Source organism: Lutjanus erythropterus, chromosome 23 (genome assembly GCF_056507025.1).
Source record: "Lutjanus erythropterus isolate fLutEry1 chromosome 23, fLutEry1.hap2, whole genome shotgun sequence".
NCBI lineage: Eukaryota > Metazoa > Chordata > Actinopteri > Lutjaniformes > Lutjanidae > Lutjanus > Lutjanus erythropterus.
In genome coordinates this window covers 20546142-20560176 of record NC_139339.1, presented here as the reverse complement: position 1 = coordinate 20560176, position 14035 = coordinate 20546142, and the positions used below count along the sequence as shown (strand labels likewise).

The window sequence follows — 14035 nt, the reverse complement described above, 5'->3', positions numbered from 1 at the left end:
AACACGGACGACACACTCAGGATAGTTTTTTATTACATTACTATTTTGGTGCAAACATTTACCCACAGGAATGGCGGATATCCTTCTGAGATTCACCTGCCAAGCAGAAAGTCTACTCATATTTGAGCCCTGGCAGATGTTCATTTCAGACCCTGATAGCTGATGCAGGAAATGAAGGGAAAATAATTTATTCATGGCACACTTTCTAATAACATATTTTTTTCATCTTTGAGCTTGGGGGAAGGTAGAAAGTATTTTCAAGTCAGAGGGACAAAGTTCAAGTGAAGTCACAGGTTACTGGTGTTAAAATCCAAGGCGAGTTGCAAGTTTCTTTGCAAGTTGCAAGTCAAGTCCACACCTCTAACAAGTGCAAATGTCATACTTGACAAATTGTCGTACTCATTACAGAATACAAACAATGGAGAGTTCTCATCAGAAAATCAGCTAATTTGGTTGCCAGCATGAGAAATATGACTTTAATTTGTTCATGCACATTAGGTAGAAAAGTAATTTGATTTATCTTACCCTTTCAGTATTGCATGGGTCAGATAAAACACGTCCTCTTTGTTCAACCAACAAATTAGATTTTTAAACAGTAATTAGTAACCATAGTAACCAAAGTATCCTTAAATGGCATATTTTGGTATCCTGGTAACTAGATGAATCTGCTGTGCTCATGTTAATTTGCTCTGGCAGATACGTCTGGTCCCTCATCAGACAGGATTCCACCAGCCTTGGGTACCGTCGCACCAATCACAGCTGTTTATTTAATATGGAGTGACTTCTGCATGATGATTGACAGACTGTCACTGGTCTCAATTTGAAAAGCTGCGCTGCTTTGATTGGCTGTCAGCAGGTCCGTCCAGTGTAATGCCTCGGGCTCCCGAAACTCGATCAAATTGTCAAACTGGGCAGTTCTGATCAAACGTGCATCAGGATTCTGTTGCTGCATTGCCTATTTCTTTCAAAAACATATTTTAGTGTACTGTTTAGCTTTAATAGAAGAAAGACTGCAATCAGGCGGCCGCCATTCCGTGCCCGCAAAATAAGCATTGCTACGTCACATGTTTCGTTGCTCTGACTGGCTGTAGGTCTATCCAATTCCACCCCCTGGAAATCCTAAAACGAACTGAGAGATTCCAGACTAATTCACATTTGCAAGTCAGTCTGGAGATGCCAGGCTAACATATTCTTTACACTCAAGCTCAACACATTGCAGTTGACACAAGAGATACTTTGGCCACAATTTGATCATAAATATGAAAAAGCAGGTTCTTTCTACATTTAAGAGCCAACATTTTGACAACAACAAGTCTTTATCAGCGCAAATCTCTTCCCACTCTCACATTACCTTGTGTGACAAACATATACTTGTCCTGTCTCCAAACCACACACATACCATCATGTCATTGTGCAACGTAGATGCCTGCAAACATGCAGACGTCTTTGTGTTGTCCTTGTTTGTAGCTGGTCCCATTTATGGATCAAGTGCTACCACAACACAGTCAACAGTGGGCCTTTGTCTGCAACAATAGAACAAAAAACCTGCACTCTTTGCAGGAAAAAAAAGTTTGGAAAACCTCATGCTATGTTGGAAGTAATGGTGTGTTGTGTACTTGGAGGTGGAATGTGAAAATAATACTCGGCTGGTGTGTTTTTGCGAGGGGGAGCTAAAATAATGCCCGTTCTGTTTCAGTACACAACTTAATGCCTTTTCCCCTCCTCGCCGCGGCGGCGAGGTAATGGCTTGTGATAGCTTCGTTAATGCGTCATAGCCAGGTTATAAAAGCGCCATAGGAGATTTATGAAGACGTTTTTAGTTACAGGAAATTTCGATGGCGAGATCCAGGATTTTTTTGGAGGCAGCTAGGACGTGTGGAGAAGGAGAAGCAGAGAGAGAATGAATCCTTCAGCTCCGCCTCGTGGGAGAGGGGATCAGGTTATATGCTCTTCATCATCTAGATGACACACATGGAGCTCATAGAGCCTCTGGAGAGTGAGGCCTACAAATTTAAACAGGAAGGCAACTGTAAATCCCACCCCCAAGTCCCCTCTGCACCCACACACTCACACACACACACACACACATCCCAGTCCACCCAAGTGACAAACTTAGTTTCGTGGTTGTTTTGGGGGAATGTGTTCCAAAAGCCAAACAACTGGAACTAAAAGGAGGATTTTAAAGGCAAAGCTGCTGTGAAGCAACACATTGGTTTTAGGTTGATTTTACACAGATGGGAACATTTTGCGCACACACTGACACAAACACACACACACTGACACACACAGTCAAACCACTGCAGCCTTAGCAAGCACCAGTGTCCCCGGAGCTACACGAAACACCCACTTGTGCTTGTGTCTTTCACGTTACATTTGCATTCGTGATTACTGCGCTCTTGAACCTGACACACTCATGACGCGGCTAACACGCTATCACACACCAGAGGCTAGCGGGGGCGCCAGCGTTCTCGAGAAACATGAGACAGCAGGAGCGAGCGGGGCGAGCTTTGTTCCTCCCCGGCCCTCGTTTGCTTGTTTATTCATTCCGTTTGTTGTTTAATCTGCTCTTTTGCTGCACGCTACGTTCCCATTTTTGCTCCCTTTAATCTAGCTTTCATCAGGAAAGATGTTCCCACTTCACGCTCAAACCATGTGTGAGTAATGTGTTTGTGTGTGGTACAGTAGCTAGCTTGGACTGTTGCAATAGCTTGGCCACACATACAGTATTTATGCACAACAGCGGTACTTAGACAGCTACACCTTCATCTCTTCGATCATAAAAAACCTACAACTTGGCATAAGTGACATTAATCTGCCTTGGGGCCCCAGGAAAAAATCGACCTGTATGCCCTTCTTGCCTCCCCCTGCCTCACAGTGTGTCATATATCCTGTCATCTACTAGTATAACATATTAAATACTATACTATACTAAAATACTGCTCTTTTAGGTCACTTTAAGTTGCTTGCTCACAGCCTGAAGGTTTACAAACAGTAGTTTGCAATTTTGCCCAACTTAAGATTTAGTGACAATGAGCCAGTTATAGCCTCTTATCTTTTTAATTGATACCATATTTTACTGGTGGATATATTGAACAATTTTGAACTTTCAGGGCCCTGGCGTTTGTGAGACCCTTGGGTCTGTTTGATAATCCAGCCTTGGATTCAGCAGTGCATTTTGGGTTTAAACGCCCCAAAAAGCCCTGTTTCCATTTCCTGAGAAGACATATTGCACCAAAAAAGCTGGAAAAGCATATTGCACTAAAAGCAGGAGACAGAAATATATGAAATGAGGCAATATAGCAGCACTTCTTGTGACTTTTGAGCAAAGTGAAGTGTGAGTGGTGTCCCAAAGTAGGCAGGAGGACGTGATGGAAATAACAACATCAGCATGTACACAAATTCACATTGCTCACATAGGAGCAAGTGTTTTGCTGCGGGAGGCCTGCTGTCACTCAGCATGTGTGGAATATATAACCAGCGCTGCAAAACTCGCCACATGAGGGGGGAGGAATAGAGTGGGAGGGCAAACACTGAGGTCTGGGCTGCGTCTTAATGCAAATGAAGTAGCTTTGCATAGTCCACTGCAGTCGATATAGAGTTGAACGCATGTCGGACTTAGGGTTGAAGTCCATGAATGAATTAACCATGCACTGTAAAAAACAAAATTTAGTGGAATCAACTGATCTTTCTCATTAACTTATAAATGTACATATCTTATTTATTCAAGTCAATTAACCTTAAAAGTTCTTGTATTTATTTTCAGAACACTTGAGATTAATAAATGTACTGTACAGAGATCACTCAACTCATTGAAGAGAAATCAACTTTATTTGTCATATTTGTCACTGTGACTGAGGAGTTCAACTTAATAAGTTAGTTTACTGAACATGTTTTCTCAAGTACAACTGAATTTATATAAAGTTTGTGTTGAATTACAAAATTACATTTATTTTTTCAGTCAACTTAAAATTTGTGCTATTTATTTTCAGGACACTTAAGAACTTGAAATCTTTTGACTTGAAATGATGAGTTTAATCAACTCATTAAATTAAGTTTCTTAACAGGAAGAAGAAAGTAGCAGACTTGTCAAACTAAGAAAATGCTGAAAGAAATCAAATGTTGTTGTTGGTTGAACTATTGAACATGTTAAACATATTAATATCAAGTTTATTTGATGAGAAAAGTTTGTTTTAAATCATGACAAAATTACCTCAACTTATCTTTACAAATTCACTCAATTTAAATTTTTTAGGCAGCCTGAAACACTAACTTTTTAAAGTTTTTTAAGTTTGTTTATTTCTACAGTGTTGAGATGTGATTCCTATGGAGTCCACTTTTTTACGTAACATTGGTCCAACTTCAGCAGTGTTAATGGAGGCAGAGGAGAAGCTTGGCCCAGCACTGACCTTGGTAATAACAAGAGAGACACAGAGAAAGACTCTCATCCACTCTGTGATCTTTTCTATGGACTAGATACACACTCCCTCCCTCACCCGGACTGCCTGCCTGGCTGCCTGCCTCCTTGTGTGCACAGCCGCGGCGCTGTGCAGCCTGATTGAGGTTGACTGCAGTATTATTTCATTAATTAAGTTTTTCCACTTCCTCCGCCTCTCCCTCCTGTCTTCCTGTCGAATGAGGGTGGCGGAGCGACGCCCTTCCTCTCCTCTGTCCTCTGGCGCTTCACATCCCCACCATCACTGCTGATCATTGTCTCAATTACTCATCTCTCCTCTCCCTCCCCTGTCTCCCACTTTCTCCCGCGCCGTTCTTCCTCCTTTCTCCTCTTATCTCATCCCAAATTGTTCTACACACTCCTCCCCGCTCCCTCTGTCCTCCCCAAAGTGAGGTGGGAAAGATTTCCACATCTCTCCATCTTTCCCGCTCTCATCTCTGTCTGTCATCAGGATTTCACAGATGTTCTGTGATTATTTCTACCTTGATTTGGCGATATCTTTTTTCTCCCATCATGCGCAAGGAAAATTTTCAGCATTTTCAGCCAAGATTGGATTCGGGAGGTTGGAGGGGTGGCAATATTTTCAATCCAAGGACAAAGCATTGCTCTGATCTCTTTGTTCGCTTTGTTCCTGTGAAATTGACATTCACAGAAATAGTGGCACCTGTAACACGTCTAATGGATTTAAGAGGATTTGTCGTAATACAGTTCACTGTTTTAACAAAAATTGCCTCTGTTATATTTGTGACCTGTTGATTACGATGTAAAAAAATAACTTGCATTTGCAAAATCACATTTGTGGAGGCTCTCCTGGTTCAATTTGCTCTCAGTGTCTGTCTCTCCTGATGTCTCCCTCTTCTTTGTATCCATTACCGCTCCACTTTTCCATAATGGAGACATTAGAGTCTTTTACCTCTCCGCTATCTATCATGTCATTTAAACTCTTTCCTTACTTTCTGTTTTTAACTTCTCTACTTTTTCCTCTGTTCCATCACTCTTTCTATGAATCTTGTCTTCCTCCCTTCCTCCTCCTCCCTGTGTCCACTGGGCTCTGGGTCATCTCTATCGTCTCACATAGTCTCCTGTCCCCATCATATCACCCAACAGCTTGTCACAGGCAATCAGTCTCCCTGCCTCGCTTCCCTGCGTGGCCTCCTCCTCCTCCCCCCCTTTCCTCGCCCTCGTCTTCCTCACCTCCCTCGTCTTCCGTCACCTTCTTGTCCTCCTTCGCGTGTCAGGAGTTATTACTCTCAGAAATCATAGTCCTCCACCCTCCCCTCTCTCTCAGACCAGTTGAGGGTATTTACTCCAGCCTCCATCCATTCCTCTAATCAGAGCTGCTACACTGTTGTTGCCCTACGGCCCGTCTTTATCTCACTCTGTGCCCCCTGCTCTGGGATGTAGTGGAGGGTAAAACAATGTTTTCCTGCCTTAAGATAATTAAGATAGATTATACATTTTAAATCATTCATTACATCATTTAATAATTTAGTTTTCTACACTACGCCTCTGGACAAGAATAAGCAATTAATAAAAAAATAAACACTATTATAAATAAATTATTATAAATAAATGTGATTTAGTGCAGCTGCATTCGATTAGATTGTTAAATTATTACATCTGTGTGCATAATTCAATACAAAATTCTATTTAGCACGGAATCTGAGGGCCTGACATTTTCATCAACTTATAATAGAACAAGACCCACATAGAAAGAGAAAAGATTATAATATTTGTATGTAGTCACTGTCAAACAGATGCAGATGGAGAAAAATACTGCAAATTATAGATACAATTTTTTCTTTATGTTCCATAATATACAAAATGAATGCATGTGGGTTGCTGTTCTGTGTATATTTCACTTTGTCCCTCTGGATTAGATACTCAGTGACTATAATTGAATCTTTATGTCCATTAAGTGTCCACTTTGCTATGCTTTAATATGATTTTAGAGAGTGATTCTATTATATTTGTTTGAATCCTACATAACAGTCTCTTTAACTCTTAAATGGTTGGAAAATCTGATTTATTTGAAGTTATGAAATCAAATAGAGTTTATCAAATGGTGCAGAAAGAGACACCTTCTTTTTATTTTTTGTGTTGTGTATCTTGTTCCAGAGATGGGCAGAATTTCTGTTTTTGATTATTCTCTAACTGACGTTTGACAGGGGTGAAAAAATCAAATGCAACTTGTAACAAGAAACTTTGGAGTGGAGTAAACAATGTCAAAATCTGGTTTATGGCTGTACCACGTTTGAAACAAGCTTTCTGCTTAACAGTTTAATGTGCTCTTGGGGTGGTCTGATTTCTTGAGTTGGGAAGTCATTCCAACTTCAGCGTGTTCATGAGCTTTTAAGTTGTGATGTGGAAACAACGTGGATGCTGCATCAGTACATTCCCTAAAACCACTAGAATATATTGCTTTACCTTTTTCCAATTATTCCGACACCACATGAATGCAGGGTAACTTCATCACTCAGGTCTTTTGCGTTTATAGGGCTGGTCCCACATTGCTCACGGTAGTTCCATAATCAAGTTCATTCTAAAAATCTGAATGTTCTGCATTTTGTACAAATTCAGGATGTATTTTCCTGTATTTTGAAAATACAAAATACATGTATTACCAGTGCCAGAAAATGTATTTTATTTTGATACATTTATTTGATTTGAATATGTTTCATTCAAGACACCGGGCCTCATGCAAGAACATTTTTGCATTTTATCTATCCTATTTTTTTCTGTGAGGTTTGCTCGTGCGAGCGTTCCAAGTTGGACTCGCTAAACTCTCTTAGTGCGCAAGCCTGTCATAAGTGTCTTGTTTTAACTTGATGAATGCCACCTGTTCAGGGTTATTGGCAAGTTTCATTCACCAAAATGTTAACCAAGAGTAAACAAAAGATTTTCACACCACTGAATCTGAGATTCCTTTGAGTATCTGCAAATAATGTTCAAAACATGTTGCTACAAGCTGGATGTGACATCTGAGCAGCCAAAGATATAAAAAACTATTATCCATTGAAACAATTAAGCCACTGATGAAACCAGAGCTCTACTTAATTTGTCACACTCCACTCATCTCCATTTATTTGAACTTCATTAAAATAAATTACATTTTCCTCCTACATTACACAGAAAAAATACTATGATTTAAAACGATTTGCTAACACAACAAATAGTAAAAAGAGAAACCCAGGGAACATGGAAACTTTCAAAGTACTGTATTTAAACCTTCTTTATATATATATCCCCTCATCCATCCCTGTCTGCTGGCTTTCCCACCATACTGCTGTTCGCCTTGACCTCCGCCTGCTTCTCTCCTCCTCTGCTTTCACACTCTGCGTCCTGCAGGGACGGAGGGAGAGAGAGAGAGGGAGGTGTTAGAAGTAAAGCTGCCTCTTTTTCACACCTCCCTTTCTGCTTCTCTCTCTCACCGGAGCCATCCGCCATCCCTCCCTTTCTGCTTCGCTTCAGACAGGCTAATCTATACCCTGAAGCCAAGTGGCGGGGGGAAAATTATTTTTTATATTTCTTTAAGGAGGCAAGGTGAGGGTTAGCCCAGGGCCTATAACAGGGAAAATAAGGATAGACGGCTGGTGTGGGATGATGTGTGCAGGAGGGGGGTTGGTGGAAGGAGGAAGAATATATTTACTACTACTATTTTTTTTTTTTTTTGCACATCAGTGCCTCTATTAAGTTAAACTTTAAAGCCAAAAATAGGTTGAAGATCTCAAAATGAGAACTGTTTTTCAAATCTGGTCGACAGGCTGACATTTTGTGTACAAAACTTATTGCTGCTCAGTCACTTTAAAGGCCTTTCTCATATCTTCACCCCTAAAGTCCTCTTTCTATCCACCTTTCTTTTGTCAAGCAGAAAAAAAACAGTATCACAAATCACAAATTAGCCTCCATACTTGTCACATTCCTTGAGCCAGGTTATGACAAATGGGGGTTCATCCAAGGTGCTTTACAACCAGGAACTCCTGTATTCTGTGAGGTAGAATTACTGATATTGCCTGTGGAGTCTGGTTTATTTGGTGAGAGCAATATTTGGTTTATGTAACAGTGGCTTCCCGTCACAAAAGGCTGTCAGACGGCCAAATATTCAGACTATAGTGTTGAACTGATATTGATTTTTTTTTTTTAGGTGGGTCTTGTTTAAGTAGCTAAAATACATTTTGTTGCCGACTCTGTCCACAGCAGTACATTGTTCAGCTTTTATGCTTTTCCCTTCACTGCTTCTCCAAACTGGTGCCGTGCCGGCTGACATACAGATGTTCTATATATCACAAATCACAAATTAGCCTTGTAAAGCCCCTCGCGCAACTTTTGATTTATATTGACCTGAGTTTATTAAATTACTTCCCTTTTTAAGTAAATCTCCTGTGTGTATGTACCCTACTTGTCACACTCCTTGAGCCAATTTTTGACAACTGGGGGCTCGCCCAGGTGCTTTACAAATCTGTATAGCATACACGATTAGGTAAAAGGAAAAACTCTGCCTAAAAATCTCTAAAAATTGACGTCTCTCCTCTTACATAATCTCTCCTTCTCACATCTCGTTCCCTCCACTTTTACTGCTTGATTCCTCCATCCTGATTCTGTGTGTGTGTGTGTTCCCTCCTCCTCCTCCAGCCGCTGTGACCTGCAAACCAGTGATCTTTAATGCATTCACTGACATGCTTTATGTAAGAAGAAGTGTTAGAGTGTTGCAGGGATTCATGCTCATGCACTCTCTTGCCTGTGCACTCTGTCAGCACTGCTTGACCCTCTTTGGCCTCCTTCCTGGCAGCAGTAGAAAGAAACGTGTTCGATTCCAGAGCAGGTTAGCATTGCTAAATTTGAAAATTCAACCCTGTTTTTCTGCTGTTTTGATTGAATTGTTGGCAGATTTTCAGTGTAAATAAAGCTTTAATAGCTCACAAATCCTTCAATTGCCTGTATTAACGCATCAGTCTCTCAATTTTAAATCAAAAAGTCTCTTTAATTCGCATAATCAAAACATAAGCTAATAGTAATTGGAGCTTTAACTCATTCATCACGGTCTGTTTTCTAACCAATCTGGTCCAGTGTTTTGTGTCTCAGGGGCTTCATTTTATTTCGCATGTGCCCTTGATTGGATTACCATCCTTTTTTTCCCCATCAGTCTCTAAATTACCCCCCTCTCCTGCTATTTCTCCAGCCCTAGCAGCAATTGTAGTTGACTGAAAGCGGTTGAGTCCATGCGGCGCGGCGGGGGTGTTAATGAATTCCAGCGGACTGCTAAATGAGGACTTATTAAAGTGCTGCCGCCTCGTAGTTTGACATTTCAGAGCTTCTGGTGGAGTTTTAAATCGCTGCCTCTGCAAATGTCACTCGCTGACTCTCTGGAACGGCTGACCATATGAATAGAAGCTATTGTTGGCGTGTGCTGTAGATTGAGAGTGTGAATTTGTGTGGCTTTAACGGATGGATTTTCACTGTGTGTGTGTGTGTGTGCGTGTTTGTGCGTGTATACCACCCTGCTACTTTGCTAATTGTGTGATTTTTTTTTTTTGTTTCTGTCCCTCCAGCTACGTCAGATGGGACACGCCAAGGCCTGGATAGCATGAGAGGTGGAGTGTGTGCCACGCAAGGCATGAAGGTGGTGCTGAAAGTGGGGCAGAGTAAGTTTTCCCACCTCTCTCTTCCAACATTGTTATCTCTCTCACACACGCATACACACACAGAGTTGTGTTGCTATATTTGCGGGGACCTGTCATTGACATAATGCATTTCCTAGCACCTTATCCAAACCCTACCCATCACAGCTCAGCGCCTAACTCTAACCCTTACCCCAACCCAACCCTAACTCATATCATAACCCTAAACCCAAGTCTTAAAGGAATAGTTCTGATTATTTGATGTAGGATTTACAGGAGACGCTGGTTGACACTCAGCTGAGAGGAGTACCTGCACAGACCGCTCTACTTTGCCATTAGATATTATTTTCTGGCGGGAAACTGCTGTTATGTAAGCCAAATAGTGTTCTCTCCAAACTAGCCAAACACCATAGGCGAAATCAGTAATTTAATCCTGCAGAATACGGGAGTAGCTTGTCTACCGCTGCCTCCATCTGTTAGTTTGTTTGTGTTATTGTGTGATTTCAGTGAATCTCAACTAACCTTTTAAAACAACAAAGTCACACAGATTAGATTAAATGACTGATTTTGCCTGTGGAGTTTGGTTGATTTGGAAAGAGTGGTTTTCAGACAAGGCCGTCTGACAGCAGTGTAAAGTGGTGAAAATATTCCTACCATGGCACACACTTAAACCCGTATCGATTTTTTTAAGGTGGACCTTTTTAATTGGCTAAAATACATTCTTGCTGCTAAGCCTGTTCACAGTAGCACAATGCTTAGCTGCCGTGTTGTTGGCCCTCTCCGCTGCTATTGATAAGTACCTCATATAACCCTACATCAAATAATCTGAACTATCCTTTAACCCTCAAACTTGTGGGGTCCAGCATTTTGGTCCCCACAAAGCTGGTTGGTCCCAACAAGTAGAGTGGGCTCATGGGTTTTGAACCTTGCGATTGTAGTAAAACAAGCCCACAAACACACACACACACATACGTGAGCTCTCCCATATGTCCAACTCCTGGAGTCCACCACACATGGGCTCTTTTTCACACACTCCCTCGCTCATAACACACACGTTGTTATTCATGCATCGCACACAATCTCTCACTTAACACACAGTGTGACTAACGCACATTGGCTCCAGTCCACCGCATCGCACATCATCTCCCATCTGTACAGTACACATTCATTACAGCACCTTATCTGACACACACCCTCTTCTACTTTTAAACCAGCTCTCTCGTCTTCCTCTTTCTTACACACACACACAAAATGTGCACTCACACACACACACACACACACACGTACATCACCTTTTTGTGTGTGTGTGTGTTCTCGCTGAGCGTATTAGGTCTCGTTAAGTGGTGAGAACAGCGGAGAAGTGTGGGATCAGTCAGCTCTAATGAGCCCTGTTGACTCCCCTCTCACTCTGCCTTTTAACTACCACTGACTCATGCTGGACACACGCACTCACACACACAAACTTAAACTCTCATATCCCTGTGCGGGATATACATTACAGGCATCAACATTAGCTCACCCGCGCACGGACATGAATGGTACAGGTGTACGGGTGCAGACGACCAAACTGAAGGGTCCTTGCAGGCACATGTACACACCAGAACACACACATTTCCCCACACAGCAGAGCTGCCAGCTAACGCGTGATAACAAAATGACTCCATTCAGTGTTAAAGTACACAGTCAGTGATTTTTAATGACTCGAAGCAGCACACACTCCTAATTTGTTTGGAAAATATTCCCCGGTAATGACCCTCACATGCAGACTTTTCAGAAAAAAAACAGCGGAAAAAAAGGCCCATTTAAGCATTTTCACTGACCTGAGCATTCCTACACATAATAGGCACCTGTCCTTCACACGACCCCCCTCACACACACACACACACACACGCTCGCTTATTTCTGTTTCTTTAGCCTATCCTGTGTTATCGGTTCCTGTGTATTGTAGGTGCTCTTCATCAAAGAACCAAGTGGCGCTGCTGTGGCTCTATCAACCCGTAACATCAGCACAGTCAGCGCAGCTCAATAGAAACACACCACACACACTTTCTTTCCCCTGGCTTTTTCGCCACATTGGCGATGGCAATGCTACCTTCATCGCACACACGTACACCCCTCCGCCATCTCTACACTCTTGAAAATAAAGGTTCCAAAAAGCTTATTCCTGCAGGGCTAAGGTTCTTATCAAAACCATTTATAACATCACAAATGACGTTGCACGGATATACTGTTTGTAGGGCTGTCAACAACTTGTCAAGGGTTCTTTGTACCATAATATAAAAGGTTTGGCTGGAACAGCCTGGGTGGGTTCTAGATAAAACCTTTGGAATACAAAAAACTTCTGAGTCGTTTCTTGTTAGCACGCAGAAGGTGGAAAGGTTCTTAATTGAACCTTTAATATGGAGTTTTGTGCGACTTCACACATGGGTCTGAGTATAATCCCTTTCAACCCTGTGTTGAGTTCTGAAAGGGTTCTAAGTGTAACCTTTATAAAATGGTTGTATCAGGAGCCAAAAAGGGTTCCTCCATAAGGACAAGCCAAAGAACCCTTTGTAACTACAGTTAGAACCTTTTTTTCTAAGAGTGTACACAACTCTGTGAAGTTTGAAGATACACACATACACACACACATCTTTATACTTGCCATCTTTGTATGTCCCTGTTTCATTTTCCAGCATTTTTTTCTTTCCTCCTCTGTCCTTCCTTCACGTCTTTTCTATTCCCTCTGCAATTTGCCTTTTTTTTCTTTTTTTAACCCCTTTTCATTCAAGCAACATTGCTCGCTTCCTTTTCAAATTCCCCTTTTCCCCGTCCTCATCACTTCCCTTTCATTTTGCATGCCAGCCGTCTCTCCTTACAACTCTCCCTCTCTGTTATTTTCACTCTTTCCCTCTGTCTTCCTCTGTCTTTCTGTCTTATCTGCTATGTGGCTGAAAGGTCACGTCCGTGTTGTTTGTCGTCTAAATAAGCGGCATGCCGCTTCATGGTGATCTCTGATGAGATATGGCGCTCTGCTTCGCTCTGAGGAGCACACACACACACTTGCAAAAAACTCACACTTGCACCTTTGCCCCACACACATACATTGACCTGTCTTCTCTTATTTTATTCTTTATCTATCTTGCTTGCTCTCTGTCTCTGTCACACACACACACACACACACACACACACACACTCACACACATATATAGCGTAAACCTTCCTCCACTAGCCCCTGCTGACCACACAGCACTTTCTATTGATCCAGACAGCACCGCCCCTAACTTCTGTTTGGTTGACTGTCATGAGGGAGCTGCCAGCCAATAGCTGCACACCTCTCTAAATGTCAGTATGTATAGGTTGACGGCTGTGTGTGCGCACACACACATACACACACACATTCACCGGTTTGTATATTGATGTGATGCATTGTGTGTCTTTGTGGATTTATTGTATGGTTTCTCACATAGGCACCTTATGGTCATATCAATTTTGCTCTCCCCTGCTGCTACAATGACCAATATCAGACTTTCTTTTTAAAGGGACATTTCACTCATAAATTGAAATTATATTTCTTTCCTCTGGCCTGTTGTACTATTTATCCACCTAGATTGTTTTGGTGTGAGTTGCTGAGTTTTAGAGATACCGGCCATAAAGATGTCTGCCTTCTAACTATTTCCTTTCCACTAGAAATTCCAGTAGATATGTTTCTACTGTGGAAATAAAGTAGTTCTGTTAGATTCTAATGTAGAAAGAAAATAGTTCCAATAAATTCTACTGCAGAAAGAACGTACTTTTGGTAACTGCTATTGTAGAGAGAAAATAGTTCTGCTAGATTATAATGTAGAAAGACAGTGGGTCCAGTAAATTCTATCAGAAAAGTAGTTCTGGTAGATTCTATTGTAGAAATAAAGTATCTTGAAGTAACCACATCTTGTCTTGAGTAACTGGGTCAATATATCTTGAAAGAGACGCTGGTGTTGAA

General features: G+C 41.5%; 1 protein-coding gene across 1 annotated transcript in view; it reads left to right on the top strand.

Annotated features, from left to right (window-relative positions):
- The window catches only part of efnb3b (ephrin-B3b), a 111946-nt gene that overhangs the window by 87092 nt on the left and 10819 nt on the right, over window positions 1-14035 (top strand). Inside the window, exon 3 of the mRNA XM_084711682.1 lies at window positions 10003-10095. Within this exon, the coding sequence (XP_084567808.1) occupies window positions 10003-10095 (93 nt within the window). The remainder of the gene's footprint in view (window positions 1-10002; window positions 10096-14035) is intronic.